General features: G+C 61.4%; 2 protein-coding genes across 8 annotated transcripts; both read left to right on the plus strand.

The window, feature by feature from the left end:
* Nucleotides 1-2,652: 2,652 nt before the first annotated feature.
* Nucleotides 2,653-17,966, plus strand: GRK6 (G protein-coupled receptor kinase 6). 3 transcript variants are annotated; one of them, XM_054642962.2, is made up of 16 exons: nucleotides 2,653-2,774; nucleotides 5,622-5,717; nucleotides 8,192-8,304; nucleotides 8,609-8,686; nucleotides 8,888-8,988; nucleotides 10,205-10,297; nucleotides 10,556-10,619; nucleotides 11,207-11,347; nucleotides 12,002-12,192; nucleotides 12,931-12,968; nucleotides 13,106-13,195; nucleotides 13,281-13,489; nucleotides 14,245-14,382; nucleotides 14,595-14,732; nucleotides 14,873-15,007; nucleotides 16,543-17,966. In XM_054642962.2, exons 1-16 carry the CDS (start codon nucleotides 2,723-2,725, stop codon nucleotides 16,591-16,593), a joined length of 1,728 nt encoding a protein of 575 aa, XP_054498937.1. In that variant the 5' UTR covers nucleotides 2,653-2,722; the 3' UTR covers nucleotides 16,594-17,966. The 3 variants fall into 3 exon arrangements, with proteins under 3 accessions (XP_054498937.1, XP_077042679.1, XP_077042680.1); XM_077186564.1 differs by lacking the exon at nucleotides 16,543-17,966 and adding an exon at nucleotides 15,788-16,535; XM_077186565.1 differs by lacking the exons at nucleotides 2,653-2,774; nucleotides 5,622-5,717 and adding an exon at nucleotides 7,371-7,835.
* Nucleotides 17,967-19,220: 1,254 nt separating this feature from the next.
* PRR7 (proline rich 7, synaptic) lies at nucleotides 19,221-24,054 on the plus strand. 5 transcript variants are annotated; one of them, XM_054642964.2, is made up of 3 exons: nucleotides 19,222-19,583; nucleotides 22,645-23,293; nucleotides 23,396-24,054. In XM_054642964.2, the coding sequence occupies exons 2-3, from the start codon at nucleotides 22,990-22,992 to the stop codon at nucleotides 23,809-23,811; spliced, it is 720 nt and encodes a 239-aa protein (XP_054498939.1). In that variant the 5' UTR covers nucleotides 19,222-19,583; nucleotides 22,645-22,989; the 3' UTR covers nucleotides 23,812-24,054. The 5 variants fall into 5 exon arrangements, with proteins under 5 accessions (XP_077042683.1, XP_054498939.1, XP_054498940.1 ...); XM_054642965.2 differs by having other exon boundaries at nucleotides 23,423-24,054; XM_077186566.1 differs by lacking the exon at nucleotides 19,222-19,583 and adding an exon at nucleotides 19,648-20,937 and having other exon boundaries at nucleotides 23,085-23,293.
* The last annotated feature ends 53 nt before the right edge of the window (nucleotides 24,055-24,107 follow it).

Consider the following 24,107-nt stretch of genomic DNA (forward strand, 5'->3'; position numbering starts at 1 on the left):
GCGGCACCAACCGCCAGCTCCTTTTGTCACCCGCATCACCCCACAGCTGTGCCTTGCAGCAGTGGTGGTGACAACTTGCTGAGTGAGCCCTCCCCACTCTCAGATGAATGTCTGTGTCCCCCAGCACTCTCTTGTGTAGGGGATGGATCCCATGGCTGCTGTGAGGAGACAAAACCCCCCCCATGGCAGCATCACCAGCGCTGGGTTGATCTCACTGTGCCACCACAGCAGCCCAGCCCGAGCCCTGTGCCTCTCTGTCCCCTCTGGGAACATGTCAGCTGTGCTATGTCATGGGGGCTCTGTGAGGCCACACATGTACCTACAGTGGGGTACAAGGGTTGCAGGTCTGGCGTGGAACACCCCACATCCTGCTTGGGGACTGTTCTGGGATCTTGCTGCAGGAGGGAAAGCAGGAATGACATCCCAGAGCCAGAAAGGCCCTTCTCCCTTGGGAGAGTGTCAGAGATGGGATCGCATGGGAACAGGCTCCAGCACAGCCTGACGTGCAAGAGGCCACAGAGGCAGCTGTGGGGGGAAGACCCAGGGACAACCACATCCCCCTTGGGGGGCAGAGACCGCCCCACACCCACCCTTCCTGGCTGCCTGCCTCGCTCTGCACAGACACCCGGAGGTCAGGGGCTGCTCCACTTCTTCAGCTTTGCTGCTCAAAATAGAAAATCTCAAAACATTGGACTTTCTCTGGGCTAAAAACAGCTGCTGGCGCCTGGGAGCTGGAGCTCAAGGAACACTGGCCCCTGCCAGCTCCCCCAGCCCCTGTCAGGGTGGGTGCAGCTCAGCTGGGCTCTGGGGGGGCTGGATGGGATGGGGGGGCTGGATGGGATGGGGACACTCGCAGCAGTGAGGATCCCTGGGCCATCACTGTGCCTGCTGGCCCCATGTGGGGAGGCTCATGGTGTGAGCTTTGTAGTCAGCAGAGTTCCCAGTGGGATCGGGTTGGGATGGATTGGGATGGGTCCCTCGGAGGGGTCTGGCCCCGGTGGCTGGAGCTGCTCGGGCACTGCCCACGGAAGGAGCTGCCCTATCACTGCCACCCAGCTTCCCCTCCCACAGCCGCCCTCCTCCTTCTCACAACTAAACAACATTTTGCTTCTAAAAATACCCAGATGAGGGCAACTAGTGGGGACACGGCCGGGTCAGTTCTCCCAGGGGCACCAGCCCTCTGGCAGCAGCCCAGGGCCCCACAGTGCCCTGGCCACACACCCTGGTGCCAACAGGGTCCCAGGCACTGTCCATCCTCCTGGGCATGAGCACACAGCTCCCCTCCACAGATCTGAAAAGCGGAGTGGCAGCTCCACACCTGAGCTGCTGCTGGATCTGTTGGGGACACCGGGATCCTCTGGACACTGGTGCTGCTCCAGCAGCCTCCCGTTGTCCGTGAGCTTTGTCAGTGATGGGAACGGTGCTGCAGAATGCCAGGTGGGAGGAAACAGAAAATAGCAACCCAAGGGTTAATGCTGGAAATGGATGGAAATAGAGTAATCTCATTTTAAGTTGAAAATAAACATGCTTTGGAATGAAAGCAGCTCTAAAAGAGGAGCTCTCACACCATGAGCTCATCGCTCCAGGCAGTGACAGAGAGATTACCCCCAAGGTGTGGCAGGGCAAAGCATCCTCCTCCTCATCGCTGCAGATTCATACCCTGTAGATGTGACATCTGATTTCCAGTGGATGCTGAAGGGCACAGCAGTACTGACTGTACGGACAGTGAGTGCTTGGAGTAATTTGTGTTATTATCATCCTCACTGCAGCCTGAGGACATGAACCCAAAATCTCTCCTGCCGTGGGCCCAGGCTGCCACTGACAGACACCAGGGGAGGGATCTGCCCATCATCTCCTCCCTGCCCCGGCCAGCACCAGCCTCACACCTGCTGGGAAGGAGGCATCTCCCGTGGGCTGGAGCGAGGTACAGAAGCCGTGGGAAGGCAGAGGTGATGTCCTCACCCCAAAGCCAGGAGCAGCACAAAGCAGGGCAGACACCACTCGGTGTAAGAAGATTAAGGAGTGGTTTTGTGCTCAGGAGAGGCAGGGAGATGGGCAGGTGAGTGAGGGGCTGACAGGTCATCAAGGGGTGCTCGAGTACAGGCCAGCACTACAGGGAAACCAGGTGTGCTGGTTCGAACAGGAGAGAGCACAGGACACCGCGGAAACAGCCCCGCCCTGGGACCGAAACCGAGACCCCACAAAGTCCGGGAGACTCTCTCGGCTTCTGCTGAGCACCGGAGTTTATTTATATTCAACCACTCGGCCTCACCCACCATAGACCAGCCTATCACGAGTCGCTCTACGTCTGAGTGGCAGCTCCACACCCAATCAGATGACGTGGGAGGAGGGGCTTCCCGTGTGGGCGTACTTGACTCTCTCCCAATCCGTTCGCGGTGCGTCCTGAGTGACATCTCGCCCTCCAATCAGCGCCTGCCCTTCGTCCCGGCAGCGCTTCGCCGGTGGCCGCCGGATGACGTCACTACTATGGGCCCGCCCCTCCCGCTGCACCTCGCGGAGCCAACTGGAGGGCGGTGGTGCTGCGAGGGGGCGGGGCTTCCTGAAGGGGCGGGCCAATGGGCGCGCGGCGCGGGAGGAGCGAGGGCAGGCATTGGTCGGGCGGGGCGCGGGGGGCGGGGTGCGGCGGCGGCGGCGGGGGGCGGCGGGCGCGGGCCGAGCGCGGGGAGCGGAGCCGGCGGGAGGCGGCGGCGCCCGCGGGCCCATGGAGCTGGAGAACATCGTCGCCAACACCGTCCTGCTCAAGGCCCGCGAAGGTGAGCGGCGCCGGGCACCGGAGCTGGCGGGGCGGCAGGCCCGGGCTGCGGGCCCCGGTGGTGCCGCCCCGGGGCTCGGCCGGGGCGGTCCCTCCCGGGGCATCGCGGCCTTGGCGGGGAACGGGGAGGTGGCGGCGCGGGCTGGGCACAGGCATTCGGCTCGCCCGTCCGGCGCGGGGGCTGCCCGGCGCTGTGCTCGCTCCGGGGGTGCCGAGCTCCGTCCCGGGCGGCCTCGCAGATCGCCCCGTCTGCGTCCCGCCTTGCCCACTCCGGGGCTGCTCCAGCTCCCCCGGCACAGCGTACAGGCAGCTTTGGGTGCCGTAGGAGGAAAAAAAAGTTGATTTCAGTCCGGTAAATGCTGCTTCCCACACACGGGCCGATCCCGAAACTGCGGCGGGGAGCCCCGCCCGCCCCGTCCGCCGCCTTCACAGCAGCCCCGGCCCCATCTGCTCGGGCCCCCAGCGCTCCCGCTGCTCCGGGCCACGCTGAATTCCAGCCCCCCGTGTGGGATGTCCTGAAGACGCAGGGGAGCAGCCTCAGGAGGGGATGGGAAGTTTCACACAGGAACCCGGTCTTTTGCACAGAGGAGCCGCTCCAGCCGGGCATCGATGAGTTCATTAAATCCCATATGTGCTGCACGCTCCCCCCTGCCCCGTGGTGTGCAGTTGGCCAGACCGAGCCATCCTGGAGCCTGAGAGACCCGCTGAAATCCAGTTAGAGGGCTTTGGAGATTTGATTTGTGGGAATAAAAGGCAGCGAAATTAAATTTGCACGGGCAGAAGCATTTCCAATCTGCTCGAAAAGCAGGCTAAGTGTAAGTACTCCTGGCACAGTGACCGTGGTGGACCGTGACGTTTGGGTTCATAATGGCGAGGTTTGGTTCAAAACCAAGCAGCAGGGTTTGTGACCTCCAGGCACGGGGCCCAGCCTCACACGGAGTGACCCAGAGACCGGCTCCTGTGGTGCCCTTGGGGAGTGGAGTTTTGGCACTGATGCAGCATGAGGTGCTGGACGGCTGCTGCTCCAGTTTGCAGTTTGCAGGCAGGAACATCCCAGTGTCCCACTTGTGCCAGGTGGTTCTGGGGCTGTGAGGGCCACAGGTGGCCATGCTGCCTGTCCGTGGCTCTCCCACCTGTGGCTGAGTGGCTGTGGTGGCCACTGGGGTAAGCTCGGACAGCTTCTGTGACAGGACAGAGCTGCTTTGCAGGCCAGAACCAACAGGGCTGGGTTCTTAACTCCATCCCAGCCGTTTTGGAGCTTCCTAGGTTGGTGTGGGAGTGCAGAGCTGAGCTGGGATGTGCTATGGGGCTGCTGACAACCAACCACAGCAGGACCATGCCCTGTGTTTGGTGTGGCCCAGGGAAGGTGAAGGATCCTTGTCCCCCTTGCCCTGACAGAGGGACAACAGAGCAGCTCTCATCCATCACCCAGCCCTGAAGCTTGCTCCTGCTGAGCTCTGGGTGAAGGCAGCCCACCCCTTTCCCCATCCCCAAGCCAGGGGTGCTGGGAGGTTGCTGTGCAGGAGCCCAGCTTCCCTCTGGGCGGGGGAGAACCGCGCGTGAAGGGCGCTGGAGCCTCCTTTCAAAGCAAACAACTCAAGGAAATGCAACCTCCGGGTGCTGTGGGGCATTGCTCTGCCTTTCCTTGAGCTCTCTTGGGGTGAGGATGGCCTGTCCTCCCCTGCCCTCCTTTCGCTGCCCCCATCCGCTGCATTGTGGCTGACATGAAGGTGTCTGCGCCGCTGGTTTCTTCCAGCCCTGCTCACCCTTGAGTCACTTCCTTCCTGAGTTTGTACAATCGTGCGGCCCAGCTGCTGCTGCTGCTGCGGGGCAGATGCACTGCAGGGACCCACGGAATGCCAGGGGCTGGGACCTGGGGCTGGAACCACCTGGGGCTGACCAGGATGGTCCCATCCCACCTGGTTCTCCATGCTGTGTCTGGGGTTTGAGGCTGAACTGCATCTGCAGTGGAGGAAAGTGTTCTGAGAGTGTTTCTCAAGAGCTGATAAATTATGTTCAACCCCTGTGTGATTTCAGAAGGCCGGGCCTTGAGCCCAACTCTTGGCCCGACCACTTTGGCAGGGTGATTTAATGAATTTCCAAAGAGAGGTGGGAAATTGTGTGTGTTGGCACTGGGAAAGCAATCCCTGGAGGCTGGCTGATCCCAGCAATCCGTACTGAGTGTTTGCTATGATGTAAATTTTTTGGTCTATCTAGAAGCTTTCCCACCCTGTCCTACAGCACTGGGCATTTACTCCAGCAGCTGAAGCTGAAGTAATACCTGGTTCTTGGATCTGGATTTTCTGAGGCTGGCTTATCTCTGGAGAAAGGTGGGAGTGTCCCCACTTCAGAGGTGGGAAACTGAAGCAATGAGCCCCAAGCAATGTAGCGAGTTGTCTGTGGAGCCAGGATTAGAGCAGGAATTCCTGTCTCCCAGCTTCATGTCCTCCATGTGAGAGCCCCTCCCTGGAGTAAGCAATCAGTCTGGAATGAGTAGGTGGCATTACTGCGGCAGGAAGAGTTTCACACCAAGCAAGGCATGGCCTGGAGGGGTGATTAGTTATGCAGAGGTGCTGGGGACAGGCCTGGGAGCCAAGAACTGCTGTGACTGTGGACACTGGTGGGATTCTTCCATCATGAAAGGTCTTCAAGTTCTTGTTTGGGATTTGTTCAGCAGCCAGAGGTTGGTCTGTCCATTTCCAATCCAGGCTCCAACACTTTGGTCCCACCAGGAGATGCTGATACCGTGTCAGTCTTGTTTTCCTTGCCTGGACTTAGAGGCAAGGCTAGGGTGCAGTCAGACACCTTTGCTTCCTGACTCATGGTATTGATTTTGTGTGCCCTGCAGGTGGTGGAGGAAACCGGAAAGGCAAGAGCAAGAAATGGCGCCAGATGCTGCAGTTCCCCCACATCAGCCTCTGCGAGGACCTTCGGCAAACCCTGGGTGAGATGCAGGGCTGGGTGGGAGGTGTGCACCCCAAGCTGAGTGTCAGGGACATATAACAGGGCAAATCCCAGCCAGGATTACTTGGAGTTCAGAGTGTAGGGAAGAAATAATGGGTGGGTAAGTGGCTGATGATGTAGCCACACACCTGCAAGGCTGTGATGAGCTTCACTAGGGGAACATCACCTTCTGTGTCAAACAGACCTGCTCCATGCTGCAGAGTTTTGGAGTGTCACTCTGGGGTGACTGCAAAAATAACAAAGGTCCTGCTAAAATTTTCTGTTCTCCTTGGCTGAATTCAGCTCAGCTTCACAGACCTCAGCTTCTAACATTCAAGCAGTAAACTTGGGTTCTTGCTGTGTGGAGTGGATGAGAACTGGCGTTGAGCAGGGCTTGGCCTGTCATTTTCATTCTGTACTTTGTACTCTTCATGGTTTTAATGTTGTTTGTGCAGCAGGCTTGGTCCTGAGATCATGTGAAATTGTTTTGGGGCACAGAGGGTGCAAGTGCTTTGCTTCCTGGGAAGAGGAGAGCTTGTTTAAGTTTTCAGTCTGGATTCAGCTGCCAGCTGGAGAGTGGCACAGCACTGGCCTTGTTTCAGAGCCAGTGCCACTGAAACCAATGGGTTTGGGAGGTTTCTGCAGCTCAGATCCCCAGTTCTGCCCTGCCCAGGTTTTCTAGTCCTGGGAGTCCTTTGGGCCCCACAGAACTGTAGTGCTTGGAGAACCTCAGCCTCACTCATCCACACTGTAACCCTCATGTTCACAGCAGCCCAGTGCAGGCTGTCCCCACCTCCCTCTGCCACACAACCCGTGCACCATCTCTCAGGGCTGGCTTCACAGCCAGAGTGACTGTGTGGTGACTCCAGCCTTGGATTTGCTGCTGGCTGCCTCTCTGGAGCAAGGTCTGAGGGCTGAACAGGGCTTGGGCTTGGGCTCTCCTTGCAGCTCCCATCTTGTCCATCCAAATCCCTTCTTTGACTTGCAGTGCCCTCAGCAGAGCTTTCCCTCAGCTTTTGTCCACCCTGTGCCTGCAGCCACCCTTCCTGTGGCTGTCATGATGTTTTCCAGCACTGAACTTCACCCGTTTGCCAGCGCTGAGTGCTGGTGGTCTCCATGTCTGCTGTCCTGCTATCCAGGACAGTGACCTTGTGAAGATTTGGGAAGCAAGTCCCTCTCAGCCACTGGCTGTCACCACCAGTGTCTCACTTCCCCTCGGAGAGGCACGTGAGAACTGCTCTGACCCAGGTGGCAGCAGTTTCTCTTGGTTTTCCCATGGGAGAGATGACCCTGTTCCTTGTGCTTGGGCACTCTTTGGCTGGGGTGTCTTTCTTTTCACCTCATAGTTTCTGGAAAGGCATTTCTTTCCTATTCCAGAGTCTTGGCAGGACTGTGGGCATGGTGGGCTGGTTGCCCATTGCAGAATTAAACTTTTTGTGCCCTGACCACAGGGAGTAACCTCTTGTGAGCCTGGGCAGCGACCAGGGCAGCTGAAAGCTTCTGATCTCGCCGACAGCAAATTCTGGTCCTCCCCAGCTGAAGGGAACTCCTTCCCCTGCAGACACAAGGAAACCAGCTGGGGCAGCGGAGCTGGTGAGGCCACCTCCTCCCCCACCACAGCCCGCCTCGCTCTGCACTCTCCTGCACCCTCAGGAAGCTGCAGCTTCCTCGGGAGAAACTGCTGCACAGGGAGAGGAAGGCTGGGAGTACCCAGCGCTGGGATCCCCTGGGTGGCTGCACATCTGCTTTGCAGGCAGCCCTCGGTGGCAGTGGCTGTCACAGAAATGTGTTCTGGCCTGGGATCAGACGTCTTCTGAGTGGAAGGGGAGGAAGAAAGCAGAGAACTGGAAGTGCTCTGGATAGTCAAAGGCGTTTGTGCGTGGGCTGCCAGAGTTCAGAGAGGGGTAGGAGGAATCTGCAAGAGTTGATGTACGAGCAAGTGGCTGTCCCATGGAGAAGGGAGTTCTGACTGCTGTGTGCACATCAGCAAGGCATCTGTGGGAATGGTGCCTCCCATTTTGATGCTGCTGCTTCCAGCAAGGCCTTTGGGAACACAAATGGTTTGAAGGAGTCATCAGAACAACTCTTGGCCTGGAAGATCTGCCTTGAGATAAGCTTGGTGTGTTCCTCATGTTCCAAGGAAAGTTGTGTGGCTGGAGTACTTGGTTGATCTCTGTGGAGAGAGAAGAGAGCCTTTAGGCAAGCAGCTGATATGGAGGTCCTTTGCTAGGAGCAAGAGGTTCAGGCTGAACAGAGCAGCAGGTCAATCCTCTTTCAGGGAAGAGCATCTTCCATAGGGGAACATAAAACCTCAGCAATGGCCCTTGTCCCACTGGGTGCGCTTCACTCTCCTGGGAGTCTCAGGCTGGTGGCACCTGTCAGCAGCCCAGCTGAGGAGTCACAGTAACCCCAGGGCTGCCTGGGCTGGGACTGCTCCTTTGGGATTTGTTGGGGTGACCTTCTCCTCGTTTGCAGAGCGGGACTACCACAGCCTGTGCGAGAAGCAGCCCATCGGGCACATGCTGTTCCGGCAGTTCTGCGAGACGCGCCCCGAGCTCTCACGCTGCGTCAAGTTCCTGGATGCTGTGGTAAGAGCAGAGCCCGTCAGGCTTCACTGGGGGAGGCAGGGATGTTCCTGACACCCTGGGCATGAACTGGTTGGCTGGGTGCTCCAGCAGGTACTTCTGGGCAATAGGGTTTTCCTGTAGGAAAAACCTGTGAGTTGGAGCCTGGATAGGGCTGGTCCTTTGCTTTGGGAGATGTTTGCTGGAGATCTGGTTTTCAAGGAAACCATGGGAAACTTTGGGCAGAGAGTGTTGCTGCCCCACAGCTGTTGCCCAGTAGCAAGGCTGGGTTTCTGGCTGGAACTGCCCCTCACACTGCTCTCTCCAGGCAGGGTACGAAGTGGCTCCAGATGAGAAGAGGAAGGAATGTGGGCAGCACCTGATTGAAAAGTACTTGAAGCCAAACGTGAGTACGAGGGTTGTGTTTGCTGCCTGCAAGGGTAGAACAGTTGGAAAGCCAACAGCTGACATTGCCTATGTCCTGCCACAGCCAACATGCTGAGCCACCACACCACCTCACAAGCTGCCCCACTGCTTTGCCCACTGACCCTAAAGCAGGATCCTTATGCTCTCTTCCCTATGCCTGACTCCATCCCTTTGTCCCCAGAGTGAGGACCACGTGCCTGAAGTTCCCTCACAACTGGTGGATGCCTGTTGTGAGAGGCTGGAGCAGGAACCTTCCAAGGAACTCTTCAAGGAATGCACTAAGTAAGTTGGAGGGCTGGGCTGTGCCTGTGGGTCACACATGGCACAGGGATGATCTGCAGCTGACTCACCTTGTCCCCTGTGGTCCCTTCCTCTGGGAGAGTGAGAGCTGATACTGAGGCTGGGGCCTGGGGAGTTTTGGACCAGCAGTTTGCAGCCCAGCTCCAGGAAAGTGAGCACAAGGGTATCTTGGGCTCTGGGAGCCACGAGCTGCTGCAGAAACCTCTGTCAGTCCTCCCAGCTGGAGCTGCCATTTGGGAAGACCCTGTTCCAATGCTATTCCCAGTGTTGTGCCAGGATCTTGTAGGCTCCTGCCGAGCTGAGCCCATAGCTGCAGTGTGTGCCAGCTGTCCTGTCCTGCCTGCTGCAGCAGTGGCTGTTGTGGTTGGGTCACTCTGGCTGTTCTGCAGGGCTCTAAGGTCACCTCTGTTCCCATCACAGAGGTGGTGGCCAAGGTCCCGGCTCCGGGTGTGAAGCGGAAGCTCTTGGGCAAGCCAGGCTTGCAGCCTCACCCCTCCCTGCACAGTAGCTGGAGTGTGTTGCCTCACTGAGAGCAGGGCTGTGGCAACACGTTTGCTGCAGTCTTCTGGGGAGCGTTAGCTCCGTGTGTGGTAACCAGTGCTGTGTCTGAATGCAGAGCCTCCGGGCTGGGCCCTGCCTGCTCTTGGCAGGCTCTGAAAGGGGAGAGCCCATCCGCTTCTCCTTGATGCGTGTTCCCAGTCTAGACACTGTGTCTAAGGCTCCTCACTCCGCTGGGCAGCCCTGGCACAGCTCTCCAAGGCAGTTAGCTCATTGGAGCAGGATCCCCTGTGGCCTTTTGTGCTGGATATTCACTGATAGTGAACAGCTCAGCGCCTGGTGCTGAATGTTGCTAGCAGCTGATTACAGCCTGTGTGCACGTTTGCCCTGTGAGCAGAGGGGCAATTGCTGAGTCCTATTGTCCCCCTTTGTCCTGCAGCCCTGGCTGATGCCAAGAGGCCACAATTAGCAGTGCCAGCTGGGTCCCAGGGTGCTGCATTTGTCACAGTGGTACCTCCAACGCACCTTCCTTTGCACCAGGCTTAGCATGGAGCGGGGCTGTGTGGGTGATTCTGCACCAGGCTGGGTGAGAGATGGCAGAGTCCTTTGGGGCTGTTCCCCTCCTCTTTCCTGGGGCTGCTGGCTTCTTCCAGGGCTGTGACCAGTTCTCAGGAACTGTGCTGGCTCTGCTCTCTCCTAGGCTTATCCACGACTACCTGAGCGTGGCTCCCTTTGCTGACTACCTCGACAGTTTGTACTTCAACCGCTTCCTGCAGTGGAAATGGCTGGAACGGTAACGCTCCCCTCACCTCTGGGGAACCTGCACCCTCCTCACACAGCCTGCCTGAGGGCTCCCTGGGGCTCCTTCCTATGCTGGGCCCTGGCATTTGCTGTCCCTCAGAGCCCTTTACTGGCACCAGCAGCAGCCCCAGCCTCGTGGGGAGGCAAGGCTGGGTTGGGCAGGGGTTTGGGGTGAGCCACAGTCTGTCAGGCCAGGGCATGGAGCCCTCTCACTGCTCACATCTCACTCTGGTTTACTTTTCCCTCACAGGCAGCCAGTGACCAAAAATACTTTCCGCCAGTACCGTGTGCTGGGTAAGGGCGGTTTTGGGGAGGTGAGTAACCACTGCTTCCTCTGCACTCAGGGTACCAGGCAGCCCCATTACCTGCTGCCAGAGGCAGGCCTGGCTTGGCCATCAGGGTGCCACCAGCTGCTCCAGTGCCTGGAAGCAGGTGCTGCTGGCTGTGGGGCTCTGTGCTGGGCTGTGTTTTGGACCTTGTGTGACCTGTCAGCTCTCCCTGAGAGGCAGGAGCTCACCTCTGTCCAGCTGCTGGAGGTGTGGGAGGTGCTGTGTGGGTTGGTAGCACGAGCCCTGTGGTGCCTACTGCTAACTGGGCAATCAGGTCTGTTCCCTGTGTCTCAACAGGGCAAACTGCACTCCTGAAAACTTCCTGCCAGGCTTCCTTCTGTTTATGAAGTGGCCTTCTGTCTTCCTATGCACCAGCCATGGTGCTGCTAAAGGTGTTTGAGGCATTAGAGCTGGCTCCTGCTTCTCTGTAACATCTGGAGCTGTCACTGTGTCTTTGCTTTGACAATGGGCTTCTTTGCCTTCCTGTGCCCCTTCCTGAGAGCAGAACCTAGAGCAGAACCTAGACCCTCACTCTGGAAAAGGGAGGGTGCTGAGCCTTGTCCTCCCTCCAGGTGTGTGCCTGCCAAGTGCGTGCCACAGGGAAGATGTATGCCTGCAAGAAACTGGAGAAGAAAAGGATCAAAAAGAGGAAGGGAGAAGCCATGGCCCTGAATGAAAAACAGATCCTGGAAAAAGTGAACAGTAGGTTTGTAGTAAGTACATAGGAATTGCTCTCACTTTGCTGCAATGCTGGATTCTTCCTCCAACCAGCCAGCCTGGCACCTCTGTGCTCCTCACCTGCTGTGGAGGGGCAGGAGTAGGCTCTGCCCATGGTGCAGGGTCCTGGTGGCTGCACATCTCTCACAAGGCTGGAGTGTGGCAGGACCTTTACTGCCTCCACAACATGCTATAAATGCCCCCAGAGTCAGCCCCAAACACCCATCTGGTGTTACAGGCGCCTTTGTGACTTTTGGGGCACGAGTAAACAGTGAGAACTGTCTCTCCAGACAGTGGTCTGGGGAGAAGCCCAGCCCTGAGCTGTGTGACTGGGAGCTCTGCCTTGGTGCACTGAGGTGTGGAAAGCCTGAGCCTCCCTTTGCAGAGGGTTCATCAGATGCTGCCTGCCCGTGGGGGGAAGCAGCTTTGGCTTGGGGAAAGTGTCCTCCCTGTCTGAGGAGAGCTGGGGGTGTGCTGGGACTGCTGGGTGCTGCCATGTCCTCCCTGGGTTTGCACAGTTCCTCCTCTGCTGGCAAAGGCCCAGCCCTGAGCCTGTGAGTGGCTGCTTGGGTGGCAAAGTGTCCATGGGAGTGTGGGCACCTCCCTGTTCCAGCTGTGTCTTCTAACAGCCTTTCTGCCCTGAATTGCAGGTGAGCTTAGCCTATGCATATGAAACTAAAGATGCTCTCTGCCTAGTGCTGACCCTCATGAATGGAGGGGACCTCAAGTTCCATATCTACCACATGGGAGAGGCTGGTTTTGAGGAGCCCAGGGCAGCTTTCTATGCTGCTGAGATCTGCTGTGGCCTGGAGGACTTGCACCAGGAGAGGATTGTGTACAGGTGCGTGCTGCCTGGGCCCTGCTGGGAGAGCTTGTAGGGCCTGCAGCAGCAAGAGGGTTCCTGCTGCTCTTGCCAGCCCAGCTGGGTCTGTCTGCTCAACAAAATAACCTCAGGCTTGAAAGCAGCACAGAGCTGAGTGAGAGGAATCGGGAACAGAAAGCTGATCTTGTGGGAGAAAGGGAGACCTTAGCTTGGCTTCCTTGTGCTGGTAAATGATCGCCAAGAACAGGATGTGATCATGCTGTGAATGGCTCAGGGCAGGCACTGAGCTCCCTGGGCAGTATTGACACTAGAACAAAGGAGGGTAGGCTGCCCCAACGTGCTCAAGAGCTGGGGAGGAGGGAAAACAGGTGGATTGACTGTACTCTGAGGGGTGTGATGCAGTGTTAGGATAGCATGGCTAAACACTGGCCAGGAAGTCCCTTCTGGTCCTTCCTTGCCCTGGGGCAGGATGAGCAGAGAAGCCTCTGCTCCATACTGAGTTCTGCACCTGCAAAGAGGGAACCATCATCAGACTCAGTGCAGAGGGTTGAAGGTTGTTGTGTTCCACCTTTCTGCCCAGGAGGGGAGAGCTTGCAGGGTCACCTCTGGGACAGAGGGTGAGGGGAAGGTTATCTGTGTTCCTGAGGCAGGGGCATTGCATCCTAAAGTTGCTTATCTGTGACTTGTTGAGATGTGCTTGTTGCTCGTGTCCTTTGCTTTGAAGGCTTCTTGCTAATCAAGCCCCTTCTGTCCTAGGGACCTGAAGCCAGAGAACATATTACTGGATGACCATGGTGAGTGCAGGGGCAAGAGGAGCTGTGAGCCTGAGTTTTTTCTTACTCTGCTTGAACCAGGGTTACCCTGTGTTTTTGGCAGCTTCAAACGCTGCCCCCCGACTTTCTCCTGTTAACTTGTCCCCTCCTCTGCGCAGGACACATCCGTATCTCAGACCTGGGACTGGCTGTGCATGTGCCAGAGGGCCAAACAATCAAGGGCCGGGTGGGGACAGTTGGCTACATGGGTAAGTGACCCTGCTTTAAGCAAAAAGTGGTTCCAAAGATGTGCTCTGCCTGCCCTCACCCATCCCTCACCCCGCTCCTCCACAGCTCCAGAGGTGGTGAAGAACGAGCGCTACACGTTCAGCCCGGACTGGTGGGCCCTGGGCTGCCTGGTGTACGAGATGATCGAGGGCCAGTCGCCCTTCCAGCAGCGCAAGAAGAAGATCAAGAGGGAGGAGGTGGAGCGCCTGGTGAAGGAAGTGCAGGAGGAGTACTCGGAGAAGTTCTCGCCCTGCGCCCGCTCCCTCTGCACCATGGTATGGCTGTGCAGCCCTGTCCCTTCCCTCTGCACCATGGTATGGCTGTGCAGCCCTGTCCCTTCATTCTCTGCACCATGGTGTGGCTGTGCAGCCCTGTCCCTTCACTCTCTGCACCATGGTATGGCTGTGCAGCCCTGTCCCTTCCCTCTGCACCATGGTATGGCTGTGCAGCCCTGTCCCTTCCCTCTGCACCATGGTATGGCTGTCAGCCCTGTCCCTTCACTCCCTCTGCACCATGGTGTGGCTGTGCAGCCCTGTCCCTTCCCTCTGCACCATGGTGTGGCTGTGCAGCCCTGTCCCTTCCCTCTGCACCATGGTGTGGCTGTGCAGCCCTGTCCCTTCCCTCTGCACCATGGTGTGGCTGTGCAGCCCTGTCCCTTCCCTCTGCATCATGGTGTGGCTGTGCAGCCCTGTCCCTTCCCTCTGCACCATGGTGTGGCTGTGCAGCCCTGTCCCTTCACTCTGCACCATGGTGTGGCTGTGCAGCCCTCTCCCTTCCCTCTGCACCATGGTGTGGCTGTGCAGCCCTCTCCCTTCACTCCCACCACTCCTGTGCATGCAGCAGCAGGATACTGGAGCTGCTCCCTGCAGCAGTTTCCCTTGTTCCTGATAAGGCAGCACAGAGGATTCAGAGTGCCTTCATTCCTTACCCAGCTGCCTGGCAGGCCTGTGCTCTCCCTAGAACACACTGCAGGAACCCAGGGCTGCTCCTGCACAGAGCACCCTGGACATTGATTTCCTTTGTGTCACAGCTCCTGTGCAAAGACCCCTTGGAGCGCCTGGGGTGCCGAGGAGCTGGGGCCAAGGAGGTGAAGGAACACCCTCTCTTCAAGCACCTCAACTTCAGGAGGCTGGAAGCAGGCATGCTGGACCCTCCCTTCAAGCCAGATGTAAGTGCCCATCTCTTCCTGACCTTGTCAAGGGAAGAGGGAGCCCTGGCATGGGGAAATGGGGCCCATCCCCTTCCCTGGACCTGGCAGAACAGGGGTCCAGCAAGCTCTGGGCTGCAGGGAGAGGTGGCCTTGGCTTAGCCATGAACAACAGTTGGAGGTGGTGGCATCAAGGTGGAGCCTGGCATTAGAGCAATCTTTGTGCTGCATAGCCCCAGGCCATCTACTGCAAGGATGTGCTGGACATCGAGCAGTTCTCCACGGTGAAAGGGGTGGAGCTGGAGCCCACAGACAACGACTTTTACCAGAAGTTTGCTACAGGAAGTGTGCCCATTCCTTGGCAGAATGAGGTGGGTCTTTGCTCCTGCTTGTGCCCACCATGGCCGAGGGCAGTGTCCCTGTGCTGTCTCCACTGCTCTCATGCTCTGCTGGGCATGATGGTGATGGGCTCCATGTGGCAGTTGCTGCAGCCTTCTTTTCCCTCTTCCAGATGATCGAGACAGAGTGTTTTAAGGAGCTGAATGTCTTTAGCACAGATGGCACAGTGCCCCCAGACCTGGACTGGAAAGGGCAGCCTTCTCCACAGCCCAAAAAAGGGTTACTCCAGCGCTTGTTCAGCAGACAGGTAAGGGTTTGCCCAGTGTTTCCTCCCCAGCCAGTCTCCCAGCAGCAGTGATCCTGCTCCTGCCTGTGCCAGGCAGGGCTGGCAGGGAGGTGGGCACGAGAGGGCAGTGAGCAGTCTCCCCTGGTGCTGGGTGGCCAGACCCCAGAGCTTTCAGGGGCACCTGTGCAAGGAGCCAGCCCCTGTCTAGCTGGCACTCCCCGTGCTGGGGGAGTCAAGGGGGCTGGAAAGGAGGGTCCTGGCTAAACATGCTGGAATCACCCAGGCAGAGGGATGCTGAAGACTATAAAATATTCAATCATGTCCCTTCTGACATGAATAATACCATCCCTTAGCAAGTCCTTGCTCTTGGAATGGGCTGTCTGGGCTCCCCAGAGCACTTTGCCAGATCTTGAGCCAGGCAGAGAGCAGCTCTTTTGAGGGATGAGGAGAACAGAAACAGCTTGCAGCTGTTGTGGGCTTGTTTGTCTGCCTATTTCCTCTGCCTGGGACAGTCTTTGCCTTCTTTCCAGGCCTGGCAAAGCCTGGGCTGCTGCCTCTCAGCAGCTGTGTGCAGCTGTAGGACTCCAGCATGGTTGGCTCTGGACCCACTCAGCCACCTGGTGCTGACTCCTGCTCCTTGGCAAGCTCCGAGTTGTGCTTTGCAGTTCAGTGGGCTGCCCTAGCCCGAGCCAGCTCTGGAGATACCCAGCCCTTCCCCAGGCAGCCAGGACCTGCCAGAGGATGGGCAGCTGTTTGTAGAAGGGGTTGAGCTGTGATTTCCCACGTGTTTTTTCTTTCCAGAGGTGAGCAGTCACTCCTGGCTGCTCTGCTCAGGGAAATACCCGGTGGCCCACGGACATGGCAAGATCTGGGAAAGAGGAGTGTTACCCTTCAGTGCCTATTCCCTTCCCCTGGCAGAGCACAACCTGCTTGTTGTTCTAACTGCCCCCTGAGCCACTAATCCAGCATCCCTGCTCTTGCTGCCTTTGTGGGGGAGGCCTTGCCCTCAGCTTGAGCCAAAGTTGCCCCTGCACTGCTGCTGCTGGGAGTTCTGCTCCCAGGGGGCTGTGGGGAGTTTCCTTCACTCCTCTCTGGATGTCCAGGACACACAGAAGGGTTGAGAAACTGTGAAGGGTTTGGCATTGCCCCGTGCTCAGACTCCCATTTCATCAAAAAGGGCTTCAGCTGCTCTCGTGGCCAGCTGAGCCCTGAGCAGGGCTGAGCATCTGTGCTGGCACTGAGCTTGTGTCCCTGGGTGGCTGCAGTCCCTGGAGCCCAGCTTACCACAGCTTCTGAGCCAGCCAGCTGTGTGCTCACCAGTCTGCCTGCCAGGGGCTGAACCTCCAGATGCAGCTGGACTGTTCTCTGCAGTCTGGGGATCCCCTCCTGCCCCTTGCCTCCATGTAACCCTCCTGCACACAGGCTGGGGTGGGGGGGAACCTGGCCCATCCCTGCCAGAGGGCAGCTGTAGGCTGGGTTGTGTGACCGTGCTCACCCTCTGCTTGCTGTGCTCCTCTCTCCCTCCCTCCTCCCTCCCCTTGCCCTTCTGACTTCAGGACTGTTGTGGAAACTGCAGCGACAGCGAGGAAGAGCCCACCCGGCTGTAGAGCACAGCTTGTTCTCCAGCCCCTGGGACCCCCTTGCCTCTCCCGAGTGCCCAGCCTGAAGGACACGGTCGCAGTGGCCCCACAAGGTGGATTTGTTTACAGTTTTATACGTCTGCATGTGAAGACTGTGAGGATGATTCCAAGGCTGGCAGCCGCACACGACTCGGGTTGAGGCGCCTCTGACCACGGGCAAGCCCTGAGACCAACCCGGACACTTCCAAATCTGCCCCTTGGGATGGTGCTGGTGCTGCTGCCACTCCTGTGCCGGGCCCAGGGAGGGAGGGATGGTTCCAGCGTGGGCCGAGGCCAGGCTGGAGCAGCTCTGCTGACACATTCCACGGTGCCCAAGCGGCGCCACAGGTTGGATGTATATTTATATATGTCGGACTGTACATATCACATGTTGGTTTTTAGTCTATGGGTGGGGGCCTGCACTGCCCCCACCCTGTCACAGGCACAAATGTCCTCCTATGGGAGGAGTGACTGTCCCAGCTTTGTTCCAGGGAGTCCTGGACAGAGGCCTTCTGTGCCTTGAGGTGTCTAAATCATCTTTCCTGGACCTTTCTGGCCGTGCTGAGGTGTCCTGGCTCCAGCGGAGTCCATTGCTCAGCCTCGAGGCACAGGGAAGTGCTGTGCCAAAGCGTCCCCCATTGTGTCCTGGCAGCAGAGCGTCACTGCCATGTCCTCGTGTCCCTGTCTGCTGGAGCCTGCTGCCTCCTGCCTCGTCTCACACGTGCTGCCAGCTCCAGTGAGCTGATCCCGAGCCCCTCTCCAGACCACTGGCACAGCTGGACACAGCCACTCCCAGGCACCTGCTGCTGCTGTGGCCACAGGGTTGGTCTGATCCCGGCACACTGCAGGGTGGTGGCAATGCCGTTCCACCAGCTCTGGACCTGTGCATTCCAGAGGTGTGGCCGTGCCCAGGCCCAGCTCAGTGGTGGAGGAGCAGACACATAAAGGACCCTGCTCTCAGGGAGCAAAGCTGTGATAAAGGGAATGTCCCTCCTGGGGTCATGTGAAACTGTGACCCAAAAGTGAGAAGGCTGGGACCAGCTTAATGTGTGTCCCCAGGGGTTCTGGGCAGCCAGCACAGCTCCTGCACCCATGGGCAGGAGCCCTCTGTGGGGAGCAGCGTGGGGATCAGCCCACCTCTCCATTCAGCTTGTCCTGTCCCCTCTTGTGTACACTTGTCCCAGCTGTGTCCTGAGCAATAACTTGTCCCTTCTCTGTGTGTGTGTGTGCACACGTGTGTGCGTGTGCTGCTGCCTCTGCTCATTCTGAGCCAGGCCCCCCAGGGGGGCTGAGCACCTACTTGGACCTGTGGTATCATTTGCTTGCCTTGCACTAAAGTTGGAGAGTATTTAAATTTTTAACCTTTTGTTAAGTGTAAAGATTTGCTGTGCCTTGTATTGCTCTCATGTCATGGGGGACCTGCTCCGGGCCATACAGGGTTGGTGGCTGTAAGGGGAGTGGGGCCCTCGTTTCTGGGCTGCCATGGGCTCTGCTGGTTCCTGTCCTGCAGGGAAGGGCTGGGGTTGCTCTCCAGGGCAAAAAGGCTGATGCTGGCTGAGCCCTGAGTATCACAGATGACCCTCAGTGTCTTTGCTGCGTATTTTGAGTCAGTGTCAGAGCATGACAGGTATGAGGCCTTGTGCTGTTGGCATGCTGTGGTCCCCTCTGGGACCTGTCCAGCCCCAGCACAGCCCCTCCCAGGCTGTCCCAGGTGTGCTGTGGGGCCAGCACAGAGTCCTGCTGCCCTCTGGTCATGATGAATTACTGCTTCAGGGGGGCCACCATGAATGGGAACACAGTGCTGCTCCTTAGCCCAAGGAAGAGCCCCTCCAGGGGAAACCCTACGCAGTGACACGGGGTGAGGGTCACGACGATCATCAAGGGTGAAGCAGTCAAAGGGGGGCAGCCTGGTGGGGGACACAGGGTGGGTTTGGGGTCCGGGGCTGGTGGCAGCGGTGACAGCCTCGTGCGCAGCGCGGGGGGGCCGCACGCAGCTGCACTGGGATGAGAATAGCAAGTGAGGCTGGGTAACCAGGGAACAGTTGCCATGGGAGCGGGCCGAGGAGGAGTTCTCACACTCAGAGGGGGCATCTTGGGGTAAAATCCAGGCATTTGCTGCAGCCGTGGAAGGAAGGAAGGAAGGCAGGCAGGGGGATGGGAATGCTTGGGCATTGCTGTTCCCAACACACCAGGCAGGATGCTGGTGCTGCCCTCCTGGCACTGCCTGGGTCATGGCACCCTGGCACCAAGGTCCTGGGGCCACCAGCGTGTTCGTGTGTCTGTCACATGTTCAGGGTGGCTCTGGGGCAGAGCTGGAGAGTGAACAGAGCCGTGGCTAGCCCTGAGCAGGGCAGGGAAGTGGCTCTGCCTGTTTCCACCTGCCCAGTGGTGCTCCAGCACTTGGGGGGTGTCTCATCTCCATCCCTGCCCTTGATGGGGGTAGCAGCACACAGGTGAGGGGATGCTGGTGTGTGTCCAGAGCTGGAGTGGGTGGATCTGGACCCTACGGACACAGGAGAGCTGTGAGGGTCCTGAGCAGTGCCCCGTGCTGTGGGGCTGTGGCAGCAGCTCCGCACACCATTTTCAGGGGTGAAGGATGCTCTCAGCTGTTGCCTGGGCAACGGCTCCTCCTCCAGCCCACCATGTGGCTCGGGGAGCGCTCCCCCGCCTGCCTCCCCCCGCTGCCGTGGGGAGAAGGGGAAGGGGAAGGCAGCTCCCGGCCCCCGGCGCTGGCGGGGCCGGAGGCCCGGCTCCCTTCGCCCGCCCTTGCCCTGACCTGACGATGCCCGTGGGCCCCGCCGTGCCCCCCGTCCCTGCGGTCCCCATGCCTGAAGGGACCACCCCGGCCCCCCCGCATGGCCGCAGCCCCCTGCCCGCCCTGGGTGCTGCTGGGGCACCCGTACAAGCACCGAGCCGGCAGAGCCCGGCTGCCGTGGCCGCGCTGTGAGGTCGGATCGCAGGAGCTGAGTTCCAGCAAGGTGAGTCGGGGCCAGAGCCGAGGGGGCCGGGGGACACTGCGGCCCTGCTGCCGGCGGGGTGCTCGGGCTGGGCCGGACACCGGAGCCGCCGTGCCCAGCTGCGGTGGGAGTGGGCTGCCAGCGCCCGGAGTGCCCGGGTCACCCCTGGCCGGGATGGAGGAAATCCTTCCGGGCGGCCCCCGGCAGAACAATGCGCCGTGTGTGCCGCCGCAGCGGGCGCCTGCCACCCTGCCCACGGGGAGGAAACGGCGACGGGGTCACGGCCTGCTGGGGCACCCACACCCATCGCCCACCCGCATCTGGCACATCTCCGCCCCAAAACCGCTCTGCCTCGCTCCTGGCACGGCCCCAGGGCGCAGCGAAGGGACGGCGGGGACTCGACCCCAAGCTCGGTGCGGTCCGAAGGAGCCAGAGGGGCGGCCCATGGGGAGCCACGACCACCAGCCTCAGTTACAGCAGAGAAGAGCTGTGACAACCACCCGATGGCAGTGCCTGGGGGAGCCCTAGCTCAGGGACAATTGCCCAGGCCAGGCTGGCGAGGGGTCTGCCTGGGGGTATGGCACCCGAGGCAGCGGGGTGACCCCAGGACACCCAGTGCCATTTCAGTCCCTCATTGTTCTGGGGGCCAGGCTGGCACCCCTGCCCCGCAGAGCCACGAGTGTCACTGCAGTGGCCGGGTGGGCTGTGGCAGGGGCTGTTCAGCTCTTGCCAGCGGCCGTGCTGCCCTCTCGTGCCTGTGGCCCCGTGCTGGCCGTCACCCCGGGAGCACGCCGTTGTCACCCCTTGAGGAGGCTGGGGATGGCATTGCGGAAACGGGTGGCAGCACCCCCAGGGCACCTCCAGGGCGAATGCAGGGCTGCGGACCGTGGGAGCCTGTGGCACCGCCCCAGCGGGCATCGCAGGGCCCTCACCCCACCCGGACCGGGAGCCGCTACCCGGGAATCCCCGGCCCCCACCCCGTGGGGCTCCCGCGGCGCTCCCGCGGCCAACCCCGGGGATGCCCCGGCCCTCTCGCCACCGGCATCCCGCCGCCGTTCCCCAGGGGCCGGAGCGGGGGGATTCCCTTGGCAGTACCGGAGCCCAGCCGGTGGCCCCCGAGCGGCGGCGGGTCCCGGGGCGGGGGGTGCGGGGAGCCCGCGGATCCCTCCCCGAGCCGAGGGCGGGGCGGAGCGGCGGGGCGGGAGCCCGGGCGGGCGGGGCGGCGCGCGGCGGCGGCGCGGGAGCGCTCACCGGAGACAAAGGCAGCGCCGGGAGGCGGCGGCGGCGCCGCGCACCGGGCGCGCACCGGGCCCCCTCCCCCGCCGCCCTATGGAGCCGCCGCCCGCCGCCTGAGCCACGTGCGCCGCCGCCGCCGGTAACGGGAGCCGCGGAGGGAGCGGGCGCGGCGCCTCCGCCTGTTGCGCGGTGCGGGGGCAGCGGGGCCGGGGCGGGGGCGCGCGGGGCCGTCGCCACCGGGGGCCGCGGCGGGGGCGCGCGGCGCGTACCGGGGCGCGCATCTCCGGTCCGGCCCCGGCGGGCGCGCGGCCCGGGGGAGGAGGAGGATGAGGATGAGGAAGGGGTGCCGCGCCCGGCGCGGGGAGCGGGGAGGTTCCCCGCCGGGGTGTCACCGTCTCCGCGGAGGCAGCGGACAGGGATGCGACGCGGGCGGCGGGGCCCAGGCCGCGGCCGGGGGCAGCGGGGCGGCCCGGGGCTACCGGCGGGGCCCGGCTCGGCGGCCGCTCCGCTCTCCGCCCGGCGTGAGTGTCTCCAGCCCGGCCCCGCTCCTCCCCCAGCCCGCACGTCCTCGGCAGCCCCGCTCCCCCCGCACGCCCCAGCTGCGAACGCCCCCGGTCCGCGACGCCGCCAGCCCGCCCTGCGCCGCTTCCCGGTGTTCCCCCGGCCGTCATCCCGGGGCTCGACCCACGGCCCTTCCCGCACGGTACCTCTCCTCCCCGGGGATGCCCAGGCTGCCGGCGCGGAGCCTGTTGCAGCCGATGTGGCGAGCGCTGCCCGAACCGAGCTGGCCTCAGCCAGGGCACCCCCTCCCCACAGACCCGCATCCCGGCGCTGCCTCAGCCCACGCGTTTGTCTGCATGATGGAGCAGCCCCCGCTGCCCGCCGGAGCGCGGTCAGGGCCCCCGGCTCCTTCCTTCCCCATCGTTTCTTCCTTCCGCCGGGCTCGGCCCTCCGGCCCCGCCGGCACCCTCAGTCCCGGTGGCCCTGCCGTGATCCCTCGCCGGCAGCGCGGCCCTGCGCCGCAGGGTGATGGAGCACCCCGCGCCCCTTCGCCCTGCTCCGAGGGAGCGGTGGTGTCACCGTGAGCACACAGCCCTCGGCTGCCGCTGCTCCAGGCTCACCCTCCTCTCTGCTGCCGAGCCCGTTTTCTCCCACACCACGATAATGAGAATCCTGACGGGTGCTTACGTGCCTGCCTTCGAGCACCCATGGGTGCTGCTCGCCGCTCACTGAGGAGCAGACCTGCCCCTGGCACACGCCCTTGACATTTGATGCTTGGCTGGATGTGACCGAGCTGTCACCCTGCCTAAAGGGCAAAGGTGATGGTTCCCATCGCCACCACCCCTGGCCCTGCATTCCTGTGTTGGGGTGCCACCATCCCCAGTGATGGCTTCGGTGCATGTGCTCCTGCCTGCGCCACGTGCCGCAGGCACCCGGCCCCTCTGCTTGTCCCTCCTGCTCACCAGGGCACCCCCCTGTGTGGCAGCACGGGGATGAGCCGCCTGCACTCAGCAGCAATTTAGGGTGCACCGGCTGGGCAGGAGAAGGGGATCCATGGTGGCCCCCCTGAAGCAGTAATTCACCCAAGATCTTCAGATCATGATCTTCCGATGATGCTGTGGTACCACAGCATCCGTCCCCCACCCCAGGGTGCCCAGCAGTGCCGTGGGTGATTCTAGGGCGGCTGCACAGGTTTGCATCCATGGGGGTGATGGCGGGGGGTGCACGGGGTGCCAGGCACGGTTCCCCCTGGCTGCGGGCGCTGCGGCGCATGTGGAGCGAGTCACCATGGGAACAGGGCATCCACGTTTCCGTGTCGCTCACGCTCGCGTCTGTCTCGTTGCAGGGCCCCCACCCCGGCGGTCCCCCCCCAGCGATGGGCAGCGGGACCCCGGCAGCCCCGTCCCCCCGCCGCCCGCCCCGCCGGCCCCCCGCCCCGCCGCCCGCCCGGCGCACCCAGGCCTGACCCACCCGCTCCAGCCCCCCCCAGCTCCATGGCGAGGACGGACCCCTGACGCCAGGCTCGCCCGCGGGCCACAGGAGACGGCGCCGGGCACGGCCCGGGGAGATGCCCTCGGCGGCCCTGACAGCATCGGGTCCTCCCTGACCCTGCCGCCGCCCTGAGCATCCCGTCCCCCATCCCGAGGGCAGGGAGAGAGGCGGGGGCCTCCCCCCGGGGCCGGCTGCCAAGATGGTGATGTCCCAGGGCACCTACACCTTCCTCACCTGCTTCGCGGGCTTCTGGCTCATCTGGGGCCTCATCGTGCTGCTGTGCTGCTTCTGCAGCTACCTGCGGCGGCGGGTGAAGCGGCAGCAGGAGGAGCGGCTGCGGGAGCAGAGCCTGCGCGCGCTGGAGATGGAGCCGCTGCACTACGAGGGTTACGGGGGCAGCCCCCCCGGCATGGCCATTCCCCACCGCCTCCGCCTCGAGCCCCACCATCACCATCACCACCCCCACCACATCCCGCCCCCCCGGCCCTGGAGCTGCCGGCACGGTAAGGAGCAGGGAGGGGCTCTCGCATCCCCGGAGCACGTGCCTCCCCCCGGTTTGGGGGGGATACGACGTGAGAGCCGGGGCGCAGCGCTGACGGCAGCAGGGGTCCGGGGGGGGCTTTGCCTTGCAGAGTCAGACCTGTCAAAGCCGCCGTGCTATGAGGAGGCGCTGCTGATGGCGGAGCCCCCCCCGCCATACAGCGAGGTGCTGATGGACACGCGGGGGCTCTACCGCAAAATCAACGCCCCTTTTATGAGCCATGAGCGGCTGGAGAAGCAGGAGCAGCCTCCCAGCTACAAACCCCTTTTCCTGGACGCCGGCTACGGTTCAGCGCTGCACCTGCCCCGCTCAGCCAGCCCCGGCCCTGCCTGCCCGGACCTCTACCTGCAGCAGGAGTGCTCCCCACGCATGTTTCCCAGCTGGACGGACTCGGAGCTCAGCAGCAGGGACACCTACGAGACGGGACCCTGGCACCTCCCGGTCTCCATGCCCCTCTTCGGCAGGACTACCGCTGTCTAACGGCGGCCACGGGGGACGCCCGGACCTTGCCATGCACCTGGGGGGTGGGGGGGTTTCGGTTGCTCGTGTCACCCCAGGGACACCCGCCCCGGCGCGGGCCATCGCCGCCGGCGCGGAAGGGGCTGGTTCCCCGTCTGGCCCCCGCCGGCCCCCCCATGGCCGGGGGCGCTGGGGACCCGGACTCTGCTCTGTTTCTTAAATTTTTTGTTTGTTACAGTTTGAGAATAAAAGTTTGTGGCTCGGGTTTGCCTCCTGGCGGGCTGGCATAGTGGGACCGCCCCCTCCCCAAGGCAGCC

Source organism: Agelaius phoeniceus, chromosome 15, assembly GCF_051311805.1.
Source record: "Agelaius phoeniceus isolate bAgePho1 chromosome 15, bAgePho1.hap1, whole genome shotgun sequence".
NCBI classification, from domain to species: Eukaryota; Metazoa; Chordata; class Aves; order Passeriformes; family Icteridae; genus Agelaius; species Agelaius phoeniceus.

Excerpts from the sequence above, each read along its gene's own strand:
- GRK6 (XM_054642962.2), top strand. The coding sequence starts at position 2,723 with ATGGAGCTGGAGAACATCGTCGCCAACACCGTCCTGCTCAAGGCCCGC. Across the intron at positions 8,687-8,887 it reads AAAAGTACTTGAAGCCAAAC|AGTGAGGACCACGTGCCTGA; the intron begins GTGAGTACGAGG and ends CTTTGTCCCCAG. Across the intron at positions 12,193-12,930 it reads CAGGAGAGGATTGTGTACAG|GGACCTGAAGCCAGAGAACA; the intron begins GTGCGTGCTGCC and ends CTTCTGTCCTAG.
- PRR7 (XM_077186566.1), top strand. The coding sequence starts at position 20,066 with ATGGCAGTGCCTGGGGGAGCCCTAGCTCAGGGACAATTGCCCAGGCCA. Across the intron at positions 20,938-23,084 it reads CACGTGCGCCGCCGCCGCCG|CTACCTGCGGCGGCGGGTGA; the intron begins GTAACGGGAGCC and ends CTGCTTCTGCAG. Across the intron at positions 23,294-23,395 it reads GCCCTGGAGCTGCCGGCACG|GGGTCCGGGGGGGGCTTTGC; the intron begins GTAAGGAGCAGG and ends TGACGGCAGCAG.